The sequence below is a fragment of the Phytophthora parasitica genome (assembly GCF_000247585.1).
Source record: "Phytophthora parasitica INRA-310 unplaced genomic scaffold supercont2.33, whole genome shotgun sequence".
Classification (NCBI taxonomy): domain Eukaryota; phylum Oomycota; class Peronosporomycetes; order Peronosporales; family Peronosporaceae; genus Phytophthora; species Phytophthora nicotianae.
The window spans coordinates 311,202-321,412 of record NW_008649019.1 but is presented as its reverse complement, the minus strand read 5'-3'; the positions used below and the strand labels follow the sequence as shown (position 1 = coordinate 321,412).

The following is a 10,211-nucleotide window of genomic DNA, read 5'->3' as shown; positions in this document are numbered from 1 at the left end:
GCCCGAGACGATGGAGCCCGAGCCAATTGAGCCAGCGCCGGCCGAGTCAGAGACGATTGAGCCCGCGACGGCGGACGCAGCTGATGCCGCCGACGTGATAGAGGTCGCTGCTGTTGCTCTGGTGTGTGCGGTGGAGTGTGCACCCCGTGATGGTTTGGTAAAAGAAACGGCCCTCGCTGTGGTGGATGAAACTGTGGAGGACGTGCCGGTCGAGACCAAGGTGTTTGATACATCGTTGATGTCGACAAAACGCGAAGCTGCGGTTGATGAGGTTGAGAAGGATAATACCTTCGATGATGTTCAAGAGGTGGTGGAACAGGCCGTATCCGAAGCTGCTTCGGTGATGGCCGCGGAAGTAGCACCGACGACCATGATTACCATGATGACAGCGACGACTGAGATGACACACCTGACTGAGTCGACGGATGCAACCGATTTTATCGTTGAAACAAGACCTCTAGTTGATGACCAATTCATCAGGGCGTCAAAGGAACATACGATGGACAAGGTGTTGCCACTCGAGGAGCCTTCACCCGAAAACCCCGATGATGTTGATCTGGAGACTGAGGTTGCAGCGACTGCACAGGACTTGGTGAAAGCGGTTGAAGTGCAAGCGACTCCCTCGTACGTGGTTTCTGCTGCTGCTGTAACGAGTGCCGTCATCGGTACGCTGCTCGGACTGATCGACACGGTCGAGCTTGAGCTTGAAGGACCGGACGATTGGGACACAGCGGCGGTAATCCACACAGCACCGGAAGAATCAGACAGCAGCGTCCTGCCACTCGCGCGTGACGTCGCCACGTCCTCAACTTATCGCAAAACTAAAGACGTGCGACCCGAATCTAGTGACGACGCAGTCCGAGATGCCGACTTTGTCGAGCTCGTCCGACTGCCCGAGCCAAGTCCCGCTGAATTATCCGCTGCAGCCGTCGGCGTGGCCGTCGTGGGAGCTCTTTTGGACACCGTGGACGCAGTGGATATCGATCCGTGAAGCAGGAATAGAAAATAATTATACTGTAAATAGATGGACATTGGCAAGATGTGTAGCATTGGTATTTTATCTCTACTGTTCCTTGGACGCTTCGGCCACCCCCATCACGGCGTCTACCAAGTCAGGGAAGGCCTGCTCGTCCAACGGAGGGTACGGCTGCAGGCTATTCCAGTCACCAGTCTCGAGCACGCTATGCAGTCCCTGTACTGTTGTCGCGAGGCAAAACTTTTGGTCGGCCATTGCCTCGGCCAGCTCCGCCTGGTGGTTATCCATTAGCGCCGTGTTGACGACTACCACGAGCATTTTCTTGAGTGCCAGACCGTCCATGATGGAGCCGGCGCCAGCGTGACTGATGATCAGGTCGGCCTCAGATACGTCGCGCTTGTACTGCGGGTCATGTCGATAGAAGCTCAGTGTTAGTCCTGGAAACGTCGCGCGCGGCTGGTGCTCGCCGTGTCCGATCTGCATCCGCAGAGACGTGAAACCGCGCGCCACTAGCGCGGACAGACACGCGTCCGTGTCAAGCGCCACGATCAGCGCATCGAACTTGGTCGTCCCGACAGTCACGAAAGCGTGCATGCAAGCGATTTATGACTAATTGAGCCAGTAAAACAAATTTACGAGAAATTAACGTTATTATTCAGAAAATTGAAACCCAAAGACTACTGTATAAACTTGTTCTCTCCGTGCGAGGAAGCTTTGTTCAAATTGATTCGTATTTTGGACGACTACAGTACTACAAGTCACTGTCTATAGAGCAGTTTGTTCTTAAAGCTCATCCTTCTCAGCAGCGCTGCCCAGGATTTCGTTCATGATGTCGTCGTCCTCGTCGTCCTCTTCGATCTCATCCAGCTGCACGTCCTTGCCGTCCCATGACTTGACCGTCTTAATCTCCGGCAGCTCGTCGAATCCAACCGTCGACTCGCGGCCCTGAATGACATTCTGCAAAAACTCAGCGATCGCTTCCGCTGTGAAGGCACCGCGCTGCACCACGTATCGCTTGCGGTCCAAGTTGATAGCCACCAGCGACGGGTACCCGAACGTCAGCTCAAAGCGGTTTTCAAAGTCAAGCTGGTCGCCTCCCTGCATCCATCCGAACTTGAATGGCTTGCCACGCACCAGCTTCGCGGCTTCTTCGAGTGTGTTAATGTAGCCCTCACGTGCGGTCTTACCACCCTCAGTAATGTGGGGCAGCACGCTAATAACGCAACTGGACTTGCCCTCACAAAAGTCTGTCACCGCGTCAGCGGAGACAAGCTCTTTGATGCGCAGGCCGCCACCCAAGGCATCTAGCGCCGCGAGACCAAACTCCGTGATAGCTGATGCTGTACGTTCACCCTGATAATCGTCAGCGTCCTGGGGACCCATAGCATTCGGTCCGAACACCTTAATGGTCGGGAATCCCTGGATGCCGTACTCCGAAGCTTTCAACTCGTTGGCCGTCGCCTCTAGCGCAGCGACCTTTACGGATCCCTTCAAGTCGGATGCTGCTTGCTCCCACTCTGGGGCCAGAGCCTTGCAGTGACCACACCACGGGGCGTAGAACTCCACAAGCCACACGTCTCCACTGTTAAGCACCATCTCATCGAACGTGTCGTCAGTGAGAGTGATGACGCTGCTCTTGCCACTGGGTGACTTCTTCTTGGGCTGCGGCTTGGGCTTCCGCTTCTTTTTCTCTGTGCTGTCTGACAGACGCGCCTTGACCATACGTCGTGAGGCTGTGAGTGCGGCGTCCACGAGGCCCTTGGCCGTGCGCTCGCCGTCAAAAGACAAGGGCTTGGCTTTGTTCTCAGTGAAGATCTTAATGGTAGGGAAGCCGCGCACCTCGTACTCATTCACGAACTCCTCGTGCTCTTGGCAATCAATGGCCGCCACATTCACGACGCCCTCCAGCGCCTTGGCCGCCTTCTTGTACTCGGGCGTCAGCTCCTTGCAGTGACCGCACCACGGCGCGTAGAACTCCACAAGCCACACGCCTGAGTCCTGTTGCACCTTCTCGCGGAAGCTCTCCGGATCCAGCACCTTCACGCTGTCCTCACTCGAGTACATGCCGCGTACGCTGGCAAACAGACTCGCCGCCGCGCATACCAGCACTGCTACGCCTCGCATCGTTTTAATTCCTACAGCTCAATTACGAAAATGGCTGCAAAAGATATTCGAGTTCGCCACGTGAAATTTTGTGATTGGTCAAAACTTTCATAATCAGCGATTGGCTGAAATTTAGCATGAGCAACGTCAAGGTCGAAAAGTCGTTATCTTGGTGACCATGAGCTCCGAGCTGCGGCACCGGAGCAAGTCCATGCATGGCACCACCACGGGCTTGTTGCTCAAGAAATTCCAACTGGATTCGCAGCGTTCTCACGCAATTGCACAGGCGCGAAGTAAGAGCACAACCAAGCTGCAAGTGGAGACGGATAGCAGTACCGACGTCATCCAGGCTATCATAAATGCGGCCGTAAATATTCATTCCAACACACGAAAAAGTTACAAATTTTAACGATTATTGTATGATGCCAGCCTGGATGTTATCCTGGAGACGACGGATCAAGCGACATTGCAGACCGCTACAATTTTTTCGTGCATCGGAAACGCTTTTTGGTAATAACAGGGCTTAATTTATTTTTTCAAGAATAATACTGCTAACACGTTGGTGTTGACAGTTCGCGCCGTGTTCGCTGGGTATTTTCCCCGAGAGAAGTCGTTTCCGACAAGCCCTGATATGGTGCATCACGTGGAAACGCTTCGACCAGTTTATCCTTTTCTTAATTCTTGCAAACTCGATTATCCTTGCCATCGCCGACTACAGCAAAGTGAATGACAAAGGAGACTTGGACAGCTCCCAATCCACCCGAAATGCTATCGTGACGTCGGCTGATACGATATTTACCATCCTTTTCGCGGTCGAGTGTACGATGAAGATCATCGCCATGGGATTATTCGGTGAGCAAGGCGCTTACTTGATGGACCCATGGAACTGGATGGACTTTATTGTGGTGTTCATTGGGTAAACCACATTGATTTTTTTTCTTTGACACGCCAATACACTAAGCACTTGCTCTTATTTGCATAGCATCTTAGCCGTGATCCCGGGTATCCCCAACGTATCGATGCTAAGAGTATTCCGAGTACTGCGTCCATTACGAAGCTTAAATGCCGTCGCCGGTAAATCTTTTGTTTTCAGTTTTTGCAAAAAGTTCACTGCTTTTGGTACTGAATATGTTGAATTTGTCTACTTGCAGGCATGAAAAAGCTTGTGTCAGCATTACTCAAATCTATTCCAGAGCTACTGACAGTCGTGGCATTTCTTTGCTTTCTCTTTTTTCTCTACGGGGTTATTGGTGTGCAGTTATGGAGTGGTGTACTACATCCTCGGTGTCGTATCACTCCGTATCCTCTCCGCTTGGACTCCGAAGTCGAGTTTAGCAATTTCGGCGAGTACAAAGCGACAGTAGTAGCGAACTTCTCGCTTTTTCCGTGTGTTGACGAGCACAACGAACAGATTCCGCTCTCGAATGGATCTTGGTCACACGATACGTCTCCATGGAAAACTCCGCGGCAATGTTTCTGGCCTGTTGCGGATGAATCCCCGGCTCGGACTTGCTCTCTCGGCGATGATCAGTTTCGTCAGTGTCCTGATGGACAGGTGCGTCATTATATTTCGCGCTAAAACTTACAGATCAAAGTCTGAAATACTAAGGAATAATGTTATGCACCTTGTGTGTTAGATTTGTGGATCCGATTATGACGACTTTGGAAATTTTCGGTTTACTCACCCCGACTCGCTGATCGTTCAGCGTATTCTTGCCAGTTCAACTTACAGCGCGGACTTGAACTGGGGTTTCCTGCATTTTGACAACATTGGATCAGCATCACTAGCAATTTTTCAGTGTATCACACGAGAAGGCTGGTAAGTTCCAGCTATTGATCTGTACAATAATCTTTGGTAAAATGAACTTATTCATTGAAAATATTATCAATGTCAGGAGTGATATAATGTACATGCTTCAAGATGCCGGATATGGAACGGTCGCAGTCATCTATTTCGTGTCATTTATCATCTTTGGCTCCTTTTTCATGCTCAACTTGACACTGGCAGTCATTTGGGACAACTTCTCGGAAGCCTCCTTCCTCGAAGCGGAAGAGAGAAAGGCACAGAAGAAAGCGAAAGCTGTTACACTTGCACTACGAGCAGCGCAAGCTGCAAATGACCGCGTTTCGCCTTCTCGCGTGCAGATTTGTTTTGCTGCAATAGTCAACCACTGGATGTTCAATGTGGTCCAGACAATCTTGATTTTACTCAACACCATCATTTTATCACTGGATCAGTATCCTATCGACCCGAAGCTCAACGAGACGGTGGAGAAGATAAATTTCGCTCTCACACTCGCGTTCTTTATTGAGGCTTTGTTAAAAGTTATTGGTCTGGGGTGGAAAGGATGGCGCGAAGACCGATACAACCAATTTGATGCCATGATTGTTGTGATCAGTACTGTGGAATTGATCCTTTCACCACCGGTGTTTATACGTCAACAGGGTACGTCTTCGACAGCGGCTTCCTTCTCTGGCTTACGATCTTTTCGACTGTTCGCTTTGTTCAAACTTGCACGGTAAGTTTAAATTCTAATACGAGGCGTTTTGTTCTGATAGATTAATGCATTGCTTTGTATTTTTGCTAGTTCTTGGCCCTCCCTACAGAAACTATTGACAACGATGATCAGTACATTGCAAGAAGTCGGCAACTTCAGTGTATTATTCCTGCTGTTTCTGTATATCTACGCGCTGATCGGGATGCAAACGTTCGCTAATCAGTTCCGCTTTGATGAATATGGATTTCCAGTGGGTCGGAACCACGAGGCTGCCTATATCCCAAGGGCAAACTTTGATACGCTGCTATGGTCAGTTGTCACTGTATTTCAGGTATGTAACGCTCGTTATCTGCGATGAAAAGTGGACTTCTTATGCTTGTCCTGTAGATTCTAACAGGCGAAAACTGGAATGTGGTAATGATGGACGGGTGGAGGTCATCTGGTTGGTCTGCAGTGCTATACTTTGTGTCACTTGTCGTGCTGGGAAATTTTATCGTGCTCAATTTGTTTTTGGCAATTTTACTCGGAAACTTTGACGAGTCAAATGACGAGGAAAGAGATGCCGAACGCGAAGCTTTAAAGCGTAAATCTCGAGTGGCTCCGACAATTAATAGCCCGTTATCCCGTAACGATGCATCCTCTCGGCGTGATTTGGACTATCGCTCAAGCACTACAGAGGAGCGGAGCATGAGTAGAACGCTAAGTCGAAGTCGAACACAAAGTCGAAGTCGGTTAACTGCTGGTGGTCGCCGAGAAGCGGTCTCACCATCTTCCAATGTCTTTAATGATCTCCCAGGTGCTGCGCGCCGCCAAGGCTCCTCTTTTCTAAAGAACCGACTGGGCTTGCATCGCTCCTTGTTTATTCTGGCACTGGACAACCCCATTCGAAAATTAGCAATGCGAATTCTACTGCACCCCCAATTCGACAATTTGTCACTGGCGTTGATAATTATCAGCACTGTAGAGTTAGCTATTGACAATCCGCTCAGTCCACCGGATAGCTTGTATACAACCATTCTATCGCGGTTTGACTCAGTTTTGACCGTGCTGTTCATGATCGAGGTTGTTATCAAGATTATCGCGTATGGATTCGTACTGCACAAAGGTGCTTATCTCCGCAATAGTTGGAATGTTATGGACTTTGTCATCACAGCGACTGCCGCATTTTTCATGTTTCAAGGAAGCTCGCAGTTCAAATTTGTAAAAACTCTACGGACATTTCGGGCTCTTCGCCCTCTGCGTATGATTAATCGGAACCCTGGTCTAAAGCTTGTGGTGAGCTCGCTGATTGCCTCTATCCCACAGATTGTGAACGTTATTATGGTATGTTTGCTGGTATTCATGATCTTTAGCATTTTAGCTGTCAACAACTTGAAGGGAAGATTCTACAGCTGTCAAGGCGACGTATTCAGTGCTTTATCGTCAGCCCAGCAAGCGTTTATTGCTTCACCAAGACTGTGGACCAATTTGACAATAGCAGAACAGAATTGGTTCGACCACTCGGCATCCGAAGTGCTGAGTGTCTTTTCTAGCGATGGACCTTTAACATCGCGGATAGTATGTAATCTCTTTGGAGCAACGTGGGCTAAAACTATTCCGCAGAATTTTGACAACGTGATTCACGGTATCCAAACTTTCTTTGAGATGACTACAACGGAAGGCTGGGTCACTATCATGCTTACCAGCGTGGATGCAACGGAAATCGATATGCAACCGATTCAAAACCACCACGAAAGTTGGGCATTTTTCTTCATCTGCTTTATTTTGGTGGGAACGTTCTTCGTCATGCAACTCTTTGTCGGCGTTGTGATCGAGAATTTTAACAATATGAAAGAGAAGTTGGACGGAACCTTTCATTTATCGCAGATTCAACGGGAATGGTTGAATATCAACGAAGCCATGCTAAATCTACGACCTGTACGAAAGCTCAAAACGCCACTTCATACGACACGGCGTGCATTATTTCGCATTGCTCTTAGCCCAACACTGGAACTCTTGATCATGGGCTGTGTGTTACTAAACACTGTGTTCATGGCTATGGATTACTTCGGAGAAGAAGATCTTTACGAGACCGGCTTAAACTATCTGAATTACTTTTTCTCGGGCATTTTTGCACTTGAAGCTACGGTGAAGATCATTGGTTTGGGTAAATATTACTGGAAGGAACCCTGGAACATTTTCGATTTCATTGTTGTGCTTGGCACTCTCTTCGGTGTGGTCTATCAAATGTTTGGCGGGAGCTCTGTTGGCACCGCGGCCTCGACCGTGCGAAGTTTCCGTGTGGGGCGCTTATTCCGATTGGTGCACTCTGCGCCTTCGTTGCGCCAACTTTTCAATACGTTGCTTATAACACTACCGTCACTTGCAAATATCGGTGGACTTCTCTTCCTGATCTTCTTCATCTATGCTGCTATGGGGGTGCAGTTGTTCGCGAAAATTAAGTTTGGCGAGCTGATTACTTCGACGGCAAATTTCCAGTCGTTATTGGCCGCGATGGTCACACTAGTACGGACTTTTGATCCGTATTTCATCTTTTGACTTTTATTAACATCAGTTTGACTAGGCTCGTTGTGCTACAGGGGAAAGATGGAATGATATGATGTACGAACTCGCGAACCAAGAAAACTGTACACCAGACCCGCCCTACGACCCCAATTCATGTGGTATCAGCAGTGATGTAGACTGCGTGCCGTTAAATGGTTGCGGCTCCCCAGTGGCTTTTATCTATCTGTACAGCTTCACGCTACTGGTTACTTTCATTCTTCTGAATATTTTCATCGCAGTGATCTTGGAGGGGTTCGCAAAAGAGAAAGACAGAGAAGATGGCGTTTTGCTTCCCCAACATGTACGCCCCAGCTGCGAATTATGGTACTTGGGAAGCAGACTCACATTTTGTTTGTGTGGGTAGTACGAAACTTTTGTGAAAAAGTGGTCTGAATTCGATCCTGAAGCGACAGGATTCCTCGAGTGGCATTTATTGCCATCATTTCTTGCCACATTAGAGCCTCCAATGGGGTTGGGAGCTAACCTTAGATCTTCGTCAAAAGATATTCAGGTTTTTGTAGGTACGTAGCGCTCTCGTGTGTGCTCGTTTTTTTTTTATGGTTCAGCATTTATCACTTGTGTCGTTTGTAGCCTATCTTGATGTGCCGATATTTCGTGATAACAAGGTATTTTTCAACGATGTTGCTCGACGTGTGGGAAAGTTTGTCATTGATGAAGTGAGTATTAGTCGGCGTTTTATCTTTCGCTTTACTTGCATCAATACTAACGTGTAAGTGCATTGGCCTCCCATAGCTAAGCGATCAGCCTCTCGACGCTCTACCCAAGTCACTTAATCTAGAGAAACGGTGGCGCAAATACTTAGCTGGACGGAATATCCGCAAAAGCGACCTATCGGTTCACAGATTAAACCAGTTTAGTGCTGCTACTCTCATCCATCGATCAGTGAACGCTCTCATATTCCGCGAAGAGCTCAACGCCGGTGTCCAACTGTTCGCGAAACGATCAAGATCTCGCGTTGCATCTCTCGTGACAGTCACAGAGCAGTAGAGACTGGAACACGAGCATGACATTTGTACGCTTTACGGTTCAAATGTAATCTGGAAAGGATCTGCAACCAGGAAATACGGGGTGATCGCTCCCGAATTAGAAGTCGAAAACGACTGAATCAGGAAAATAAAGCTCTAATTTTGATTTGCCCAGGAGCAAGGATGAGCCGAAGGCTGAGTGCCCGAATGAAGTCCCTGTCGGAGCGGTCACTGCGCAGGAGTAGCAACGTGACTCCTAGCAAAAGTAATGACCTTCGTCAGCAAAGTCTTGTCCGCAATGAAAATGACGATCAAGAGGAGGAGGTCCCTCACCCGCATATCCAGGATAAGAGGGGCTGGGCTTCTTTCGTACAGCGTAATTCCGTTCTTCGAACCTACCAGAAGCGGCTTGTTTTCAACAATGACATCAAAGTCGCCACACTCGAGTTTGCCATAATGCTTTTGTCGGTGGCACAGTTGCAATGGTCGTACAGATCCCCATATTGGGTACGTGGTATGCTCGTACGTTAAAAGCTCCATGCATTTCGTGGAAAATTAAATTCTCACATTATTACCAGCGCGAGAAACGAGCATGCGCGAATCGATCCAGTTGCATTGATACACTTCCAGACAGCAAATTCATTGCTGTTGATGCAGTTCGAGTTATTATCGCACTGCTGGGATTGGTACGGCTGGTTATCCGCTCAAGCCAACTATGGAAGATGAAATGCCAGAAGAGACCTATAATGTGTAGCAAAGTGGTGCGTCTGTTTAAGATGACAAATTGCTAGTGGGAAGACTGATTTGATTTCCCAATTACGATCTAGGATTTTATTCTGTGGTACGGCTTGGAATTGGCTTGCTCAGCCATCTTTCCATACCCGGGCCTTGAGACTTTTTTTCCGACACTGCGCGGTGACATTTTTGTCGTACTGAGCGTCTCAGTTTTTTTACGCACCACTAGCTGGAGACAGTGGCTTTATTATCCATACCCGATCCGGCAGAAGGAAAAGGTGGCTAGCTTTAGTGGTAATCTCGGTAAGTTCGCGTAGCTCCCTATGTACAATTTGACTCTACCTTGACTCTACTCTCCAATTGTGTAAC

The 10,211-nt window shown here is 48.5% G+C and overlaps 5 protein-coding genes across 10 annotated transcripts in view; 3 read left to right on the top strand and 2 right to left on the bottom strand.

Annotated features, from left to right (window-relative positions):
- Positions 1–1,054, top strand: part of PPTG_23230 (hypothetical protein) — a 6,731-nt gene extending 5,677 nt beyond the window's left edge. For all 4 annotated transcript variants that reach the window (XM_008909273.1, XM_008909276.1, XM_008909274.1 and 1 more), the window contains one exon: positions 8–1,054. In XM_008909273.1, the coding sequence (XP_008907521.1) occupies positions 8–991 (984 nt within the window). In that variant the 3' untranslated portion in view covers positions 992–1,054. The remainder of the gene's footprint in view (positions 1–7) is intronic.
- Positions 1,055–1,063: 9 nt separating this feature from the next.
- PPTG_13536 (hypothetical protein) lies at positions 1,064–1,570 on the bottom strand (the record flags this gene model as incomplete). The annotated part of the gene is made up of 1 exon (XM_008909272.1): positions 1,064–1,570. One exon carries the CDS (start codon positions 1,568–1,570, stop codon positions 1,064–1,066), a length of 507 nt encoding a protein of 168 aa, XP_008907520.1.
- A 189-nt stretch (positions 1,571–1,759) lies between these two features.
- On the bottom strand, positions 1,760–3,100 carry PPTG_13535 (protein disulfide-isomerase domain; the record flags this gene model as incomplete). The annotated part of the gene is made up of 1 exon (XM_008909271.1): positions 1,760–3,100. The coding sequence occupies one exon, from the start codon at positions 3,098–3,100 to the stop codon at positions 1,760–1,762; it is 1,341 nt and encodes a 446-aa protein (XP_008907519.1).
- Positions 3,101–3,238: 138 nt separating this feature from the next.
- PPTG_13534 lies at positions 3,239–9,129 on the top strand (the record flags this gene model as incomplete). Of its 2 annotated transcripts, XM_008909269.1 has the most annotated exons (13): positions 3,239–3,446; positions 3,509–3,589; positions 3,652–3,995; positions 4,062–4,153; positions 4,231–4,634; positions 4,717–4,898; positions 4,975–5,598; positions 5,668–5,908; positions 5,965–8,082; positions 8,141–8,422; positions 8,486–8,642; positions 8,713–8,798; positions 8,875–9,129. In XM_008909269.1, exons 1-13 carry the CDS (start codon positions 3,258–3,260, stop codon positions 9,127–9,129), a joined length of 5,055 nt encoding a protein of 1,684 aa, XP_008907517.1. In that variant the 5' UTR covers positions 3,239–3,257. The 2 variants fall into 2 exon arrangements, with proteins under 2 accessions (XP_008907517.1, XP_008907518.1); XM_008909270.1 differs by having other exon boundaries at positions 3,239–3,589.
- Positions 9,130–9,152: 23 nt separating this feature from the next.
- Positions 9,153–10,166, top strand: PPTG_23229. 2 transcript variants are annotated; one of them, XM_008909267.1, is made up of 3 exons: positions 9,153–9,614; positions 9,686–9,868; positions 9,935–10,166. In XM_008909267.1, the coding sequence occupies exons 1-3, from the start codon at positions 9,291–9,293 to the stop codon at positions 10,157–10,159; spliced, it is 732 nt and encodes a 243-aa protein (XP_008907515.1). In that variant the 5' UTR covers positions 9,153–9,290; the 3' UTR covers positions 10,160–10,166. The 2 variants fall into 2 exon arrangements, with proteins under 2 accessions (XP_008907515.1, XP_008907516.1); XM_008909268.1 differs by lacking the exon at positions 9,935–10,166 and having other exon boundaries at positions 9,686–9,931.
- The last annotated feature ends 45 nt before the right edge of the window (positions 10,167–10,211 follow it).

What these genes read in the sequence shown, in the direction of transcription:
- PPTG_23229 (XM_008909267.1), top strand. Translation starts at nt 9,291, where the DNA reads ATGAGCCGAAGGCTGAGTGCCCGAATGAAGTCCCTGTCGGAGCGGTCA. An exon ending in CGTACAGATCCCCATATTGG is followed by an intron (nt 9,615 to 9,685) that starts GTACGTGGTATG and finishes CATTATTACCAG; the next exon opens with CGCGAGAAACGAGCATGCGC. An exon ending in CTATAATGTGTAGCAAAGTG is followed by an intron (nt 9,869 to 9,934) that starts GTGCGTCTGTTT and finishes ATTACGATCTAG; the next exon opens with GATTTTATTCTGTGGTACGG.